Genomic DNA, 14674 nt, shown 5'->3' with positions numbered 1-14674 from the left:
AGGCCCTTAGCTTTCTTTTCTTTGTCTTGAAGTGAGGCTCCGGTTAGCTCTCCTTGTTACTTTTGAGCTGTTTAGTGGAAGGGGCAAAATGAGCCTTAATGGCTGAACTGAGATTTCGTATTAGCCTTCGTATTAATTTAGTAATCAAGTACTGCTTGGAGCGCCTGCGCAGTTAAGTGTCCGACTTCAGCTTAGGTCATGACCTCACAGTTCGTGGGTTTGAGCCCCCCACGTTGGGCTCTGTGCTGACAGCTCGGACCCTGGAGCCTGGTTTGGATTCTATGTCTCCCTCTCTCTCTGCCCCTACCCCATTCACACTCTGTCTCTCTCTCAAAAATAAACATTAAAAAACAGTTTAAAAAAATAATCAAATACTGGTTGATGTAAGCCTTTTTATTTATTTACTTATTTTTGAAAGTGTGCATGTGCAAGTGAGTGAGGGGCAGAGGGAGAAAGAGAGAAGCAGGGCTCACCCGAAGTAGGGTTTGTGTTTGTCCGAAGTGGGGCTCTTGCTCACCCGACATAGGGCTCGAACTCATGAACCGTGAGATCATGACCTGAGCTGAGGTCAGATGCTTAACAACTGAGCCACCTAGATGCCTGATGTAAACCTTTAAAAGGAAAAAAATTCCGGGGTGCCTGGGTAGCTCAATTGGTTGTGTCCGACTTTTGATTTGGGCTCAGGTCATGTTGTGAGATCGAGCCTTACATTGGGCTCCATGCTGAGTGTGGAGCCTGCTTGGGATTCTCTCTCCCTCTCCCTTTCCCCTGCTGCTCTCTCAAAATAAATAAATAAGCATTTGAAAAAAAAACTTACAAAAAAATAAAAAAAAATTTTTTAAAGGAGAAAAATTCCACCAGTCATTAGATCTTTATACCTGAGGAGGGAGGAAGTAATGGTGTAAATTTTAATGATGCTTATTATGTACCATACACATATTAAATGCTTTAATACATTACTTCATCCCCCTACAGCTTTATGCAATACTATTTTCATTTGCTTTCAGGTGAGGAAAATGAAGTACAGAGAAATCACAAATAGGTTTTTCCACAATTACATAGCCAGGATTTGGACCTAGGCAGTCTGACTCCAGAGACTGTGCTCTAATGGACTAGACTGTGTACTCAGTCTGGTGATATTCTTTACTTGTCGGGTCTCTCCTGGCTCCCCCTGTGTCTGAGTGACTTTCCAAGTGTTTCCAAGTGGTGAACACATCTGCTTGCCGTAGGTCTCTCTCATCCCTCTCTGTGTCGGTCTACAGGTGAGCATGTTGGGAAAAGGGTTTGGCGATGTCGGCGAAGCCAAAGGTGGCAGCACCACGGGCTCTCAGTTCTTGGAGCAGTTCAAGACTGCTCAGGCCCTGGCCCAGCTGGCGGCACAGCATTCTCAGCCTGGAACCACCGCCACCTCCTCTTGGGACATGGGCTCCGCCTCACAGTCCCCATCGCTGGTGCAGTACGGTGAGAAGGGTGGAAAGTGACGTGTTGGAACGTTACCACCAGGAGCTTGCAGGAGTCGGGGGTGGAGAATGTTTCTTGAAGTCAGGAGGAGGACAGCCACCTGGCTAGTTTCCCATGACTGATACCCTCTAGTCACACAGGCTGAGTTTAGAAAGCTAGGAAGTAGTAAAAAGTTTGAGGCTCGGTGTCTCTTTAACCGAGTTTAAACATCTACATCGTAGTTGCAGTCTTCTGTTGACCACGGAGTGTTTGGACTCTCCCTAGATTGGTCTTCAGTGTTTGAAAAAACGTTGCCTTAGGAGGTTTGTGGGCTTGGCATTATGTAGGACCTTTCGCTCTAAACATGGACAGTTTGTAGGTTCCTGTCTTACACAAGCAGGCTAATAGTGCTGATTTGATTAGGCTGTACTTAAAACAGATACGATGTAAAGTGATTGTCACTTTTAGAAATGAGAGTGAGTCCTAGATGAGGACTTGTTTATGTGACGTGCTGATTCTTGAGGGCCTTGTTTATGGCTCAAGAGAGGATAATAGCGTTTCACTGACGTTCATCAGCATCCCTGACCCTATACATACCGGGACTCTCCGTGCAGATTTGAAGAACCCAGACGATTCCACAGTACACAGCCCCTTCAGCAAACGCCAGGCTTTCACCCCGTCTTCAGCCATGATGGAGGTGTTCCTTCAGGAGAAGCCGCCCACGGTGGCCACCTCCACCGCTGCACCTCCACCGCCCTCTTCTCCTCTGCCGAGCAAATCCACCTCGGCCCCACAGATGTCTCCCGGGTCTTCAGATAACCAGTCCTCCAGCCCTCAGCCGGCTCAGCAGAAATTGAAACAGCAGAAGAAAAAGGCCTCCTTGACTTCTAAGGTACTTGAACTTTGTGATGGGTGTCATTTTAGGGCAAAGGGGATGCGGGATTTGGGAATCAAGATCGTGAGGGGATAGTTTGCAAATTTGAAACAGGTTTTTTTTTTTTTATCAGTCTTATAGTAAGATTGTAATAAAACCATTACCTTCTCGTTACAGATTCCTGCTCTGGCTGTGGAGATGCCTGGCTCAGCAGATATCTCAGGGCTAAACCTGCAGTTTGGGGCATTGCAGTTTGGGTCAGAGCCTGTCCTTTCTGATTACGAGTCCACCCCCACCACGAGCGCCTCTTCAAGCCAGGCTCCAAGTAGCCTCTATACCAGCACAGCCAGGTAGAGGGGAAACCTCAATCAAGACTTTTTTTGTCAGGCTTTTACCACTTTTTCTGTCTCTTGCCGATTCCTAGAACTCCAAAGAGGCCCAAGCCTCTGATTGAAGGAAAAGTAGCCGATTGTAGCATTTTGTTAAGCATTTCAAAATACTGTTACTAAGATTATCTGTAACACTAAACAGATGGAAATATACCTCTTGCATACTTCTGGAGTGTCCACGCCTAGTTCTTGTTTTTTGTTTTTTTTTGTTTTTTTAACAGAAGCACCCACCACTTTGTTTTTGTTTTTAAGTTTTTATTTGAGACAGAGAGAGCACATGTCCGTGTGTTGTTCCTTGGTGGGGGGGGGGGGTGCTGGGGGGGCAGGGCAGGGAAAGAGAAAAATTCGAAGCAGGCTCCACGCTGGAACTCTTGAACCATGAGATCATGACCTGAGCCAAAATCAAGAGTCGGACGCACAACTGGCTGAGCCTCCCAGGCGTCCCCACGCCCAGTTCTTAAGAGGTGCGTATAGCACCTCTAACAGGAGGACCTTGGCATCCGGCTAAAAATGCTTTTGACATCTTTGGTCTTTTGGTGTGGGCCTTATGCATATGAAGGGTAGGACTCTGGCCTCCTAAGAAAGAGGTAGTAGCATCAATAGATGACACAAGTAAAAAAAGAGCCTTTCCTACCTTCTCTGGTAAGTGTCACGAAGGGCCAACATAAGCAGTAGAAAACCCTGGAGGATGGGGCACCTGGGCAGCTCGGTCAGTTGAGCATCCAACTCTTGATTTCGGCTCAGGTCATGTTCTCACGATTGGTGAAGTCAAGCCCCTCGTCAGCTGACAGCGCGCAGCCTGCTTGGGATTCTCTCTCTCCCTCTCTTTCTGCCCACCGCCCCTGCCTTGTGTGCACGTGTGCTCTCTCTCTTTTAAAGTAAATAAATATTTAAAGAAAAAGTTCTGGCAGAGTTTAAGGGACTAGGCTACTTTCTTCAGTCCCTTGAATTTAAAAATATAAGCATCAGGCCCTTGCCTAATCTATTGGATTATAATTGCCGTTAAGTCATGTGAATATTTTCATAGTTTTTCTCAGAGTTTCTACCCAGTACCTTATATTTAATAGGGTTTCTGACAGAGCCAGGAGCCCAGAATTCCTTGAAATGAATGTGAGAAACAGATGACTTTCCCTGTGCTTAGGGTTCATGTTAGGATATATCAGAAGGATCAAAAAAGTCTATCCTTTCTGCTTTTGCCTCTTTCTCTTAAAACAGAATGTGGGCGAGCAGTTTGAGTTCAGACCCCTGAATCTGTAGGATGTGGAAATTCCTATTGCTGTCAAGAGAAAATTGTCTTTTATTTGCTGCTGGGAATTTTCCTTTTGATTATAATCAACTTACTCTAGTAGGTCTCCAGCATGTCCTTAGTATCCATGGATCTGTTCTGTTTTGGTTTTCTGAGATTTTCCTTCTGCGCTCCCCACAGTGAATCTTCATCTACAATTTCATCTAACCAGAGTCAGGAGTCCGGTTATCAGAGCGGTCCAATTCAGTCGACAACCTATACCTCCCCAAATAATGCTCAGGGCCCTCTGTATGAACAGAGGTCCACACAGACTCGACGGTACCCCAGCTCCATCTCCTCATCACCCCAAAAGGACCTGACTCAGGCAAAGGTAGTGTGGCTTTGAGAGTCCCTGGGTGCTGTTTAAGACAATATTGGGCAAAGTGTCTCCAGTGTTAGTGTTTCCCTTCTTGACAAATGGTGCTGGGATGCCACAGAAGTACTGACCGAGAAGCTGAAAAAAACACATTTCTGTGGTTGGAGAAATAAAAAAGTTCTTTGCAGCAAGCCTGGAGATTCATAGTCAGAAAACTAAAGCCAGCACTAGAGATTCGTTCTTTGTCGTAGGATCAATGTCAAGTACTTGTCTTCTCTCTCGCGAAGATCTGAGTGCTGGACTTCTGGGTCTGTATTGATAGACACCTTGCCGTGTCTCGGCCCGGGGAGGGGACAGCATATGCCAGAGGTGCTGTGGAGCGGACTGACAGTCCCGTGCAGCTAGAACAGTGGGTGCTTTGGCTGAACGGTCCTCCTTTCCCAACCTCCCCCAGGGACCCCCAGGCCTTTCCTGTGTCTCTTCTGGGTTTGGGATCTCTTGAGCGGTTTGGGGGCGCTGCCTTCTGTTGCTTTGGGTCACACGGGGTTGGTCTATCTTGTTGCCATTTTAAATTCGTTTTGTTTAGATCGTCTGCATTATGTTAATCCTTTGGTTAGCTTACAGAATATCTCTGAAAGATTTGTTGGTTGAAGTTAAGCTGAGTCTGTGCTAACTCGACTTTTCACTTGAGTTTGTTTTTTACTCTTCTGTTTTTTGTTCCAGAATGGCTTCAGCTCTGTGCAGGCCACACAGTTACAGACCACGCAATCTGTTGAAGGTGAGGCTTTTTCCTCTATGTTGTAGTGGTTTTCCTCTCCTTTTCATACGTTTGCGTTTCTTCGATCATAGTGGGAAGCGCCCTGGCTTCTCTGGTCACAGTCTTCGTGTGGTCCTGCCCTGCTGTTTTCTCTCAGACCTGTCTCAGGGCTCTCTGACTTAGAAGAGTGATGGTACCCTCGGTTCCCTTCACTGGATAAGTGAGATCAGTGCTCTGAAATGTTGGAAATAAGAGAGTCTAGGGGCACCTGGGTGGTTCAGTCGGTCAGGCGTCCCGACTTCGGCTCAGGTCATGATCTCACGATTCGTTGGTTCAAGCCTCGTGTCAGGCTCTGTGCTAACAGCTCGGAGCCTGGAGCCTGCTTCGGATTCTGTGTCTCCCTCTCTCTGTGCCCCTCCCACACTCACGCTTTGTCTTTGTCCATCTCTCTCTCTCTCAAAAATAAATGTCCAAAAAACTTAAAATAATAAGAGAGTCTATGTAATCACAGTAGTCCCTTATTAAATAACTTCCTCTCTTGTCTCGGGGACGGCCCGAGACTGGAGTCGTCTATTCACTTGTCAGAGACACTCCCTTTCCGCTGATGGGATAGATAATTATTCTTTATTTCCAGGTGCTACAGGCTCTGCAGTGAAGTCTGACTCACCTTCCACTTCCGGCATCTCCCCTCTCAGTGAGACGGTGTCCGCAGCCTCCTTGCTGACAGCGGCCAGTCAACACTCATCCCCCCTGGGTGGCTTGAGCCACGGTGAGGAGAGTGCAAATGCTCCCACCACACAACACAGCAGGTGATTCGGGTCACAGGTGGATGTTGGGGTTGGGAGGAGAGGTAGAGTTCTCTGCTTCCGCCCTGTCCCTGCTGCCTGCCAGGGGCCGTGTTAGCGGGCACGACCTGCAAGTTGTGGGGTAGGAGAGAGAAGCCTGTTCTCTCTTCTCAGCAGCCCCGCTCGCTGTGTCTGCTCCCCACCCTGGCCGGCCACGGTGCTCCCCCCGGTCTCCGGTCTTCCTGGTCCCATATACCGCCGCACGTCCTCGTCAGTGTTCTTGATGGAAGCTCCAGGTCAGTCACCACAGCACCGTGACTGATGGCTGCCTCTTCTTTGCAGCACGTTATCGACGCAGCAGAACACCCTCTCGTCATCCACGTCTTCTGGGCGCACTTCTACATCCACTCTTTTGGTAAGTGTGATGCGGCTGAAGAGGAAGGGCGGTGTTCTTACACTTAGAGGAGTCTAGCGGCGAGACTCCCGAGAAGAGATTCTTGGAAATCCCTTCGTGCGGTGGCGGAGTGATCGTTGACCTGAGGTTGCAGGAATGGACTAAAAGGATGTTGGAAGGCAGGAGAGGCAGAAGAACCTAGAGATACTGCTGAGCTGTGGGCCAATTCTCAAAGCCCTGGACGTGACTCCTGAAGCTTTGCCTTTTTTTATTCCTTCTTAACACTGAGGTGTGCAGGGCTTCATAGCTCTGATAGAGCCTGTGAGGGCCTCTGTACAGCCGTTCTCACTCCGTGGTGGGGGGTATGTTGGACAGGGCTGCTGAAGATAATCAGGGTCCGGGTATCCTCTGAAAGTTAAGGCCAGAGGAAAGCTTTTGATCCGAGAATTAAGTTCGCTATGGTGATTTAGGACAAGCATTTGTGGGGTTAAGCTGAGACGGTGAGGAAGACCCATTTGGGGCAAAGGTGTCTAGTTTGCCAGAAACCCGGGGGAAGAGGAGTGCTCAGGCTTCCCTAGAAGACTCTTTTTCCTCAGGTATACTGTTTCTGGTTTAAGTTCATTAGAACTTGCTGAACTACTGAAGGAGAACGTGGGAGAGAAGGCTAGGCTGTATTTCCCTGACCCGAACTGTTCGCTGGCCAGCCAGCATTGGTTCCTGGCGTGTCTGTCCGCATGTGCTCTGACGGGAGGGCGTGCAGTCGGTGGTGTTAACTAGATCCCTGCCTGACGCCGCATCTGGGGGAACAGGCAGCCGGAGCAAACTTCGTGATTTCTTCTAACTCCTTTGGTGGAGGACACCCAGGTCTCTGCCTCGGCCGTTTTAATTGGGAGGCTGATGTGCTCTCGCCTGCAGAAGGGGCTGTGCCTCTCTCCTGACCTGTCTCGCTGATCGCTATTTCCTCTTCTCATCCACTGCTCCCCCTTTTTGAAGCACACAAGCGTGGACAGTGAGGCGAACCTCCATTCTTCCTCCAGCACTTTCTCCACCACGTCCAGCACGGTCTCTGCGCCTCCCCCAGTGGTCAGTGTCTCCTCCAGTCTCCACAGCGGCAGCAGCTTAGGCCTCAGCCTCAGCAGCAACTCCACCGTCACAGCCTCGACTCGGAGCTCGGTCGCTACGACTTCAGGTAGAAGGTGGACAGCATTCCTCTGGGATAGAGGAGAGGAGTGATCGTGTGACTGGGTAAAAATGGGATCTCTCTTTTAGGAAAAGCTCCTCCCAACCTCCCTCCTGGGGTCCCGCCGTTGTTGCCTAATCCGTACATCATGGCTCCAGGGCTGTTACACGCCTACCCGGTAAGTGAGGCTGAAGCAGCTTCTGCAAAAGATGAAGACGGTGTGGCTACTCTTTACAGCTCCGGCTTCGGGTGGAAGACTGTAATTAAAATAGAGAATAAATGAGTGGTTGTCGCATGTAAGCAAACCAGTTTTTGATCTTCGTAGTTTGGGGCAAAAATCGTCATTTCTAGAGGGGAAGGACTAAACGGAGGCCACTCCTCCTATTGTATATTTTCTCTGTGTGAAACAAATTCTAGGCTTCGGAAGCTAAAGGCCACAGTGCCCACCTGGAATCCCTTTCAGTTTCTCAGAGAATTATTTTCTTGGGTAGGATTGAGTCCCTGTCTGTGAGGTTCTCAGCTGGCTGTGACCTGGGAAGAACAGAGCTCCCTGACCTGATCTGGGACTGCTGGAGAGTAGGTGGTTTGACAAGTGGTAGCTTTGTGTCCCGGTGTATCTTCTGTCAAATTCTTAGATTTGGTGCCAATTAAGGTAAAGGCTATTTATTTGAAATGTTTAAAAAGACACCCGTTCTGGCCTCTCAGAAAGTGTCTAAGCGAGCATCATACACAGGAAACGTTCAATAATGGTTTGCACATTTTTTAACAATCAGCATAACGTCTTAGTCCCCATACGTTAGAGAAAACAAGTAAGATGTGAATCCTTTCTGAAAGAGATGAGTCTTAAGCTGTGTATTTGACTGCCGTTCCTACCTGGCTCCTGTTGCCCCACCGCTGCCTCTGGGTTGGATCGGTGGTATGTGGCTCATGGCAAGTTTCGAGACCTTTCATAAATCACCCAGTCTGTACTTCACTTCTTTCTTCCTAAAGGGAACTGCCGGAAGTAACCTATGTTCTGTTCTTCCTAAGAATGAGGATGGATGTTCTGTTGACTGACTTTGTCCCTTGGCACCTTGGCTGGCTTCTGTGGTAGCCAATCCCTGTGAACACTGTTACATGCTTGTGTCTTCCAGCCGCAAGTATATGGTTACGATGACTTACAGATGCTTCAGACGAGATTCCCCTTGGTGAGTGTGTGCTTAGGGCAGGAGGAGAGAGCGACCTTACAGCCTTGAGGGGGTTGTTTCAGGTGCTCAGTTGATAAGTCCCCCCCATTAGCTCTTTCCCAACCTATACGTCCAGTTGCAAACCCTGATTCAAGATCAGGGACTGGGGGAGTGGGTCAGCTCTCAGGTAGCTTTTTTTTCCATCAGTTGTGACCTCTTTAAAGTAAACAAATTTTAACCTTGAAAATAGCTCAGAATACCTTAGAGCTCTCTGGATGCTTTTTCTGATACGTCAGACACTTTGAATTACAGAAAGAGAATCTATTTTTTGGTAGCAGTGGACTGTTGGGGACGACACCTAATGGTTTGAGAGCATTATTGTTCCGATGGTCCCGACCTGTTTCCCGGTGGGCACACCCGTAGACCTCGCCTGACTCTGCCCGTGGCCGGGCGAGGGGGACAGTGTGTGCAAGAGTCACGGGGAGTTCTTACCAGCTCCAGCCAGCTCGCTCGCCGGCTGGATAAATGCAGCGCTCCCAACATTCTGCTTCTCACCTTGCGCTGAGCAGATGAGTGGCATCCAGTCTGTGCCCTTTGTCTCTTCTAGGATTACTACAGCATCCCATTTCCCACGCCCACCACACCGCTGACGGGGAGGGACGGTAGCCTGGCCAGCAACCCCTACTCTGGTACGGCTGGGGGGGGGGGGCGGTGCAGATGACAGGAGTGTGTGCTGGGACTGGTGGCAAAAACCTGGTTAATGGCGAGCAGGGACCCAGTTCTCACTTTAATGAAGACCTTTGGCGGAAGGTCTGGAACAGATGTGATGAATCCGGGTTGGTAGATTTGGGATGCTACTGAAGACGGACATTTTCTTCTCGTCCTACTTTGTTGTCTCCCGGTGGTTCCAGATGACCCCCTGACAGGCTTCTCTGCCATTCTCCAGTGTTTTCCGGGAAGTGCAGGGGTTGAAATGGCCTTCCTCCGCTTGTCTCTGCTCCTGTTCCCTGCTCACAGCGGCAATCTGGTTGCCTCACTAGGCTGTGATCCTTCTTTTTATGCCTGACCTCTTTGACGTATCATTTTCCTTGAACTGTCCTTGTCTGCTGAGTGCAGCATGGAGTGTTCCTTGTGGAGGGAAAGCAGGGGAAGGCAGGGAGGGTGGGGCTGAAATAATGCTTTACTCTGGGAACCTGTCTCCCACATCGTTGCCCAGGCATTTGACATCAGGCTTGACTAGCACAGTGCGGAGTGTGTGCTCAGCAATGCCAGATGGAGCCGGAGAGAAAACGTAATTCAAAGAATTGACCTTTGTCTTTAATCGGGGTCTTCTGGAGTCCTGTGAAACCAGGAGAAGTAATTGTGCGCTGGGGTCGGGGGTGAAATAGACAGCAGGTATATTTACTCTCTCCTGTCATAGGTGACCTCACGAAGTTCGGCCGCGGGGATGCCTCCTCCCCAGCCCCGGCCACAACCTTGGCCCAACCCCAACAGAACCAGACGCAGACTCACCACACGACGCAGCAGACATTCCTGAACCCGGCGCTGCCTCCTGGCTACAGTTACACCAGCCTGCCATACTACACAGGGGTTCCGGGCCTCCCCAGCACCTTCCAGTATGGGCCTGCTGTGTTCCCTGTGAGTACCTGGGTTTGGCTTCCTTTTGGTGAAGAAGCCCAGCCCCTGGACCCTATCCTAGCTGCCTTCATGGCTAAATGATTTTTTAATAATGGATGAGGAAAAACCATTCCCCCTCTGTCCTGGGAGAGGTGGGGGCTGGAATTGGAGGTACTGGGATAGAGATGACCTGTTCTTAGAGTTCTCTAAAGAGGGGAGATGATACAGTCCAGCTTTGGACCCTAGACTGTCATTCATTCCCTTCTGCCACTTGGCACTTGCCCTTCCTTCAAACTACCGTTTCTTGACTTCACTGGGAGATTTTCTAAAGCTCCGTAGGGAACCCATTTTACTAAGCAGACTGTGGTCAGCTTGCCTCAAGACCATAGCCATCTGAGTGCCTAGTTCCTGGGGCAGGTTGGTGACGGTTCTCTGTCACTATCTCACCTCCCTTCTGGCCCTGTTGCTCTCCAGGTGGCTCCTACCTCTTCCAAGCAGCATGGTGTGAATGTCAGTGTGAACGCATCAGCCACCCCTTTCCAACAGCCAAGTGGATATGGGTCTCACGGATACAACACTGGTAAGCACCCCTTGACCCCAGCTGTCCGTGGTTTCTGCAGGATGTGACTAAAGGAGTTTTGGGGGAGGAGGATGTGCTTGAGAGAACAGGGTTGGTGAGGTGTGCGTGCTAGCATCTGTACGTAGGGTTGTCCACGTTTGACCGACATGGGTGTCCGAGCGGCACCAGCAGACGTGCTTGGTGTCAGGACATGTGTCCAGCCCTCACGATGGGAGTGCCCCGGGGCCTGCATTGGCTGTCAGAATATGTTGGCTGGCCTAAACTTCGGGTGGGACGCAGGACAAGGGGCCCCAAGACGTTACTGTGCTGTCAGTGGGGACAGGCGTGAGAACGTCTGGTACCGGTAGTTCTCAAGGAGAATCACTGCCCAGCAGCGTTGGGTGGGTTCTTAGCCAGTGTGCCCCGGCGGGTTGGGCTTAAACCTTTCGGTAGCACTGCTTTTCTCACACAGCCCCTTTTCGTTCCCTAGCTGGGAGCCCTAGGGTATGGAGAGAAAGGTGTGGGGTGCGAGAGCTCAACAGAGGGAGAGGGTCCTTCGTTTGTATGGCTGGTCTCTTGGCAAAGTCTGCATATCTGATGGCAGGGCAGAGATGTAGGAACTGACCTGAAAGATAACTAGTCTGTCCCCTGCTCCTCTAGTGAGGCCTGTACCCCACTTGTGGAGGACAGTTCCATCGGCTTTTTTCAGTGACTTGTAGATGAATGTGGGGAGGAGGATTTTGCAGTTGAAAGAGTTGGGATTGAGGGCTCTTCAAAATTCTGAGCTCACGTGTGGTGTCATGGTGGTTTGGAGGGGGCTGCATCTGTGTTCTTCACCACTGTGTGGGCCCCAGGTGGGTCAATTGCCCGAGGGTTTCAATCATCGGGGAACTCTGAGCTGAGCACAGAGGGCAGTAGGTCTGGGAACTAATAACCAGATGGAGCTTTGAACTGTTGGAGCACTTGGAGTGAGTCCGGATTCAACCTGGAGAAATCCTGAGATGCCCCGCTCCTCGTGGCTGCCCCTCTCCTCGTGGCTGCCCCTCTCACCGGGCGAGGTGCACCCTAATCCTTGGTGGGGACGATTGTCAGCTTTCTGACTTGGCGCGGCCCCATTCTGAGAACGTTAGATTTAGGTTTTAGCTGGACCAGGTTCAAGAATTTTAAGAGGTAGGTGATTGGTAATAGAAGAGAATGGCATTACCTGATTCTGGAAATCCAAGGCTCTTATCTACCTTAAGAGTTCAGAAATCCGCTGTAACAGTCTTTTGAGAAGCCCCAGTTCCCAACCCCACGGAGGGCTCTTGTCATCCCGTGCCTCATCAACCTCTAAATTCATTTATTTTTATGTATTTGATTCCTTTTAGGAAGAAAATATCCACCCCCTTACAAGCATTTCTGGACGGCAGAGAGCTAATTTGGCCCAAGGCTGGGGGCTGTGTTTTGTGTGTGTGTATAAATTTGCACTGAAGTCTTGTTTCAGAAACCAGACCACTGAGGAGAGCCTGCCGAGCTGAGGCCATGGCCTGCGTGGCTTGGGGAAATGAGTTGGTGGATACCTTCTGGGCTTTGAACTTGCCCTGCCCCCGTTTCCCTCTCCCCCACGTGTCTGACCCTGTCTTACCCATTCCGAGTCCAAGCGGTGCAGCGCCTCCGAAGCATCAATGCACACACCTGCCGTTGCTCTTGATTTCTGGAAGGATGTAGTTTCACCTTGTAACAAAATATTTGTAGTCTTCAATAAACTGTGGTATTTCTTTAGCTAACTCTGGCGTTCTTTCCGTGCATGTCTTTCTGGACACTAGGAGCCAATGTTGTGCTGTGGACGAAGGGTGGAGGGGGGCCTTCTCAATCAAACCCCAGTGTAGCCAAAGGATGGAGAACTGTTACCTTCTCGGCGTGGTGATTTTACCAAGTGGGAGAGGGGGAGGCAGCGTCAGTTTTCAGCCCTTTGATTGAATGGTAAAGAAAGTTATTTGCAGAAAATCCCTGATTCTCCATGCTTAGTACAGCGCTTCACTTTTCACTCAGATCTTTCCTGTGCCTCTGACGGAAGCGGAGGGAAAGGACAAAAACAGCTTGGAGTGTCATGTCATGGTGAAAGGCAGAAAGAGGTGGCGTTTGGAGCTGGTTTAGGGAAGTGGCTTCCAAGGCCCCGGGCCAGATGGCTGCTTGAGAGCTGATTGGGTCTTTAGTGAGCAGCTAGTTGATGACTCCGGCTGTGACAACCGTGCTGGCCTGCAGCACTGTTCTCAGTCCCTTGAGACCGCTCGGGGGTTGTGGACTACTCGTTGCTTTGCACTTGTGGGCGTAGCTAAGGATGTGCGGGAGAGGTTTCGTTCCGCTTCTCCGTGACGACGACGGGAGCTCTCCCCACTCGGCCCAGCTGCTGGCACACCGTCGCCCCTTTGTTTACAGAGTTAACGCGTCCGGCGAGAGCATCACCCTTTGTTAAGCGCACACCTGGATGCCCCACTTCCTCTGTATTTGTCCCCAGCCCTCCGGGGCTGCCATGCCGGAGGCACTGGTTCTCGTCTCTCCTCCCTGCTGTCCACCTCCCGTCAGTGTGCTCGTAGCTGCTTGGGAGGCGGGGGGGGGATAGGCGGGGCGTTGACTGTTGGAAAGCCAGAGAACTCTAGTCTGAGGAGCTTTCTTGTCGCAGGTGCAGGGGAAGTGGGGCAGCCACACAGGTCACGTCTGGGGCCTCTAGTGCTCACACTCGGGCTGTTAGGGCTGCTGCGGTGTTCTCTCGTGTCCCGCGTCTCCAGTCCTTTCGCCCAACGCCCGGACCACGGCCTCAGGACTAGAAGCTGGATTTTAGCTGGTCCAGCCTCTGGGAAGACCGAGCCCGGGTGTGTGCGGCAGGGGCGCTCCGGAGCTAAATTGCTCCCTGCCACCCAGCTCGAGAAGCCAGTCAGCCATTTGTCCTGTCCTGCACGGGGTGGCCCAGGGTGTCCACAAGGTGTTAGAACCTTGGCGGTAAAGATCAACCATCGTCTCTCGTTTCCCTCAAAAACGTTTGTATCCCGTCCGTCCCACCTCACGGTCGGCCCTCCGCACAAACCTCCTCGGTGCTGTAGCCGATGAACTGTCCTTAAAGTCGGGTCCACCACCAGTGACGGGCACACGGGCACCTGGGGTTTGAGAAGGGAAGGGAAGGCACTACCCCGTTAGTCCCTGTATCATCCCTTCTTCTCCTTCAGGGCCTTTGAGGGGAGAACTGCTGCTTGAGAAGGGGTGGTATTTTCCATGCTGTTTCTGCAGCTGTGCGATTTTTCTCTGGCACCTTCTTGGAGCGATCTGGGGTTGTGCTACGGGCGGGGCTTCCGGGTGAAGACACCACACGTACCGGGAAGACCCCGAAGTGGTCGTCCAAGGTGGACTCCACCTTGGGAGGCTGCCTCCGTCCCGGGCTTTGGGAGGATCTGGGTTCTGGACTTTGACGGGGGAATTGCTCTTGAGTTGTGGGGGGACTTGTGATTTGGCCACTTTGGCACGGTGCTTCTGAGAAGCTCTTGCATCCGAGGGCCTCGAACAGCAGGAGAAGGATCCAGGGACACAGGCTGAAATGCAGTTTTTCTGAGGTTTCATTTTATCTCATGCGATGAGATCGAATATATCTTAAGTGTGTTTTAAATTCTGAGTTAATTTTGAATTGCTTTTCCTCAAATCTCTGCAGAAAATTTGTTTAGTAAGACGCCGGATTATTTTATCTGATGGCTTTTTCTCGATCCGTTGCCCCATACCCCAGGGTACAGTGTGTATTTCAGTTTAAGGACTAGAAATCGAGATGAGGAATATGCTGTCCTGGTTTCCTTGGCGTGGCCCTGGCGGCAGGGAGTTTTTACCCGGGGGACACACAAGTCATCGGGAGTATGGATGAGAGCCTGTGTCCCCGGGAGAAGCTCAGGG

The 14674-nt window shown here is 50.7% G+C and overlaps 1 protein-coding gene and 1 non-coding gene across 32 annotated transcripts in view; both read left to right on the top strand.

The window, feature by feature from the left end:
* Nucleotides 1–14674, top strand: part of UBAP2L (ubiquitin associated protein 2 like) — a 40227-nt gene that overhangs the window by 21805 nt on the left and 3748 nt on the right. For 27 of the 31 annotated variants that reach the window (XM_030301963.1, XM_032591881.1, XM_032591882.1 and 24 more), the window contains 13 exons: nt 1263–1461; nt 2055–2332; nt 2492–2664; nt 4130–4319; nt 5028–5082; nt 5696–5870; nt 6189–6261; nt 7234–7429; nt 7510–7598; nt 8554–8607; nt 9194–9275; nt 10007–10224; nt 10678–10783. In XM_030301963.1, coding sequence (XP_030157823.1) covers nt 1263–1461; nt 2055–2332; nt 2492–2664; nt 4130–4319; nt 5028–5082; nt 5696–5870; nt 6189–6261; nt 7234–7429; nt 7510–7598; nt 8554–8607; nt 9194–9275; nt 10007–10224; nt 10678–10783 — 1888 coding nt within the window. Of the gene's footprint in view, nt 1–1262; nt 1462–2054; nt 2333–2491; nt 2665–4129; nt 4320–5027; nt 5083–5695; nt 5871–6188; nt 6262–7233; nt 7430–7509; nt 7599–8553; nt 8608–9193; nt 9276–10006; nt 10225–10677; nt 10784–12129; nt 12529–14674 lie in introns of those variants that run through there. The other 4 variants (XM_030301966.1, XM_030301965.1, XM_030301964.1 and 1 more) reach the window with 1 other exon arrangement.
* LOC115505751 lies at nt 8996–9131 on the top strand. The gene has a single exon (XR_003966118.1). It is a non-coding gene; the product is annotated as a small nucleolar RNA SNORA58 (small nucleolar RNA).

This window comes from Lynx canadensis, chromosome F1 (genome assembly GCF_007474595.2).
Source record: "Lynx canadensis isolate LIC74 chromosome F1, mLynCan4.pri.v2, whole genome shotgun sequence".
Classification (NCBI taxonomy): domain Eukaryota; kingdom Metazoa; phylum Chordata; class Mammalia; order Carnivora; family Felidae; genus Lynx; species Lynx canadensis.
Note: the sequence above shows the minus strand (reverse complement) of the source record. Positions and strands in the feature narration are given on the sequence as shown.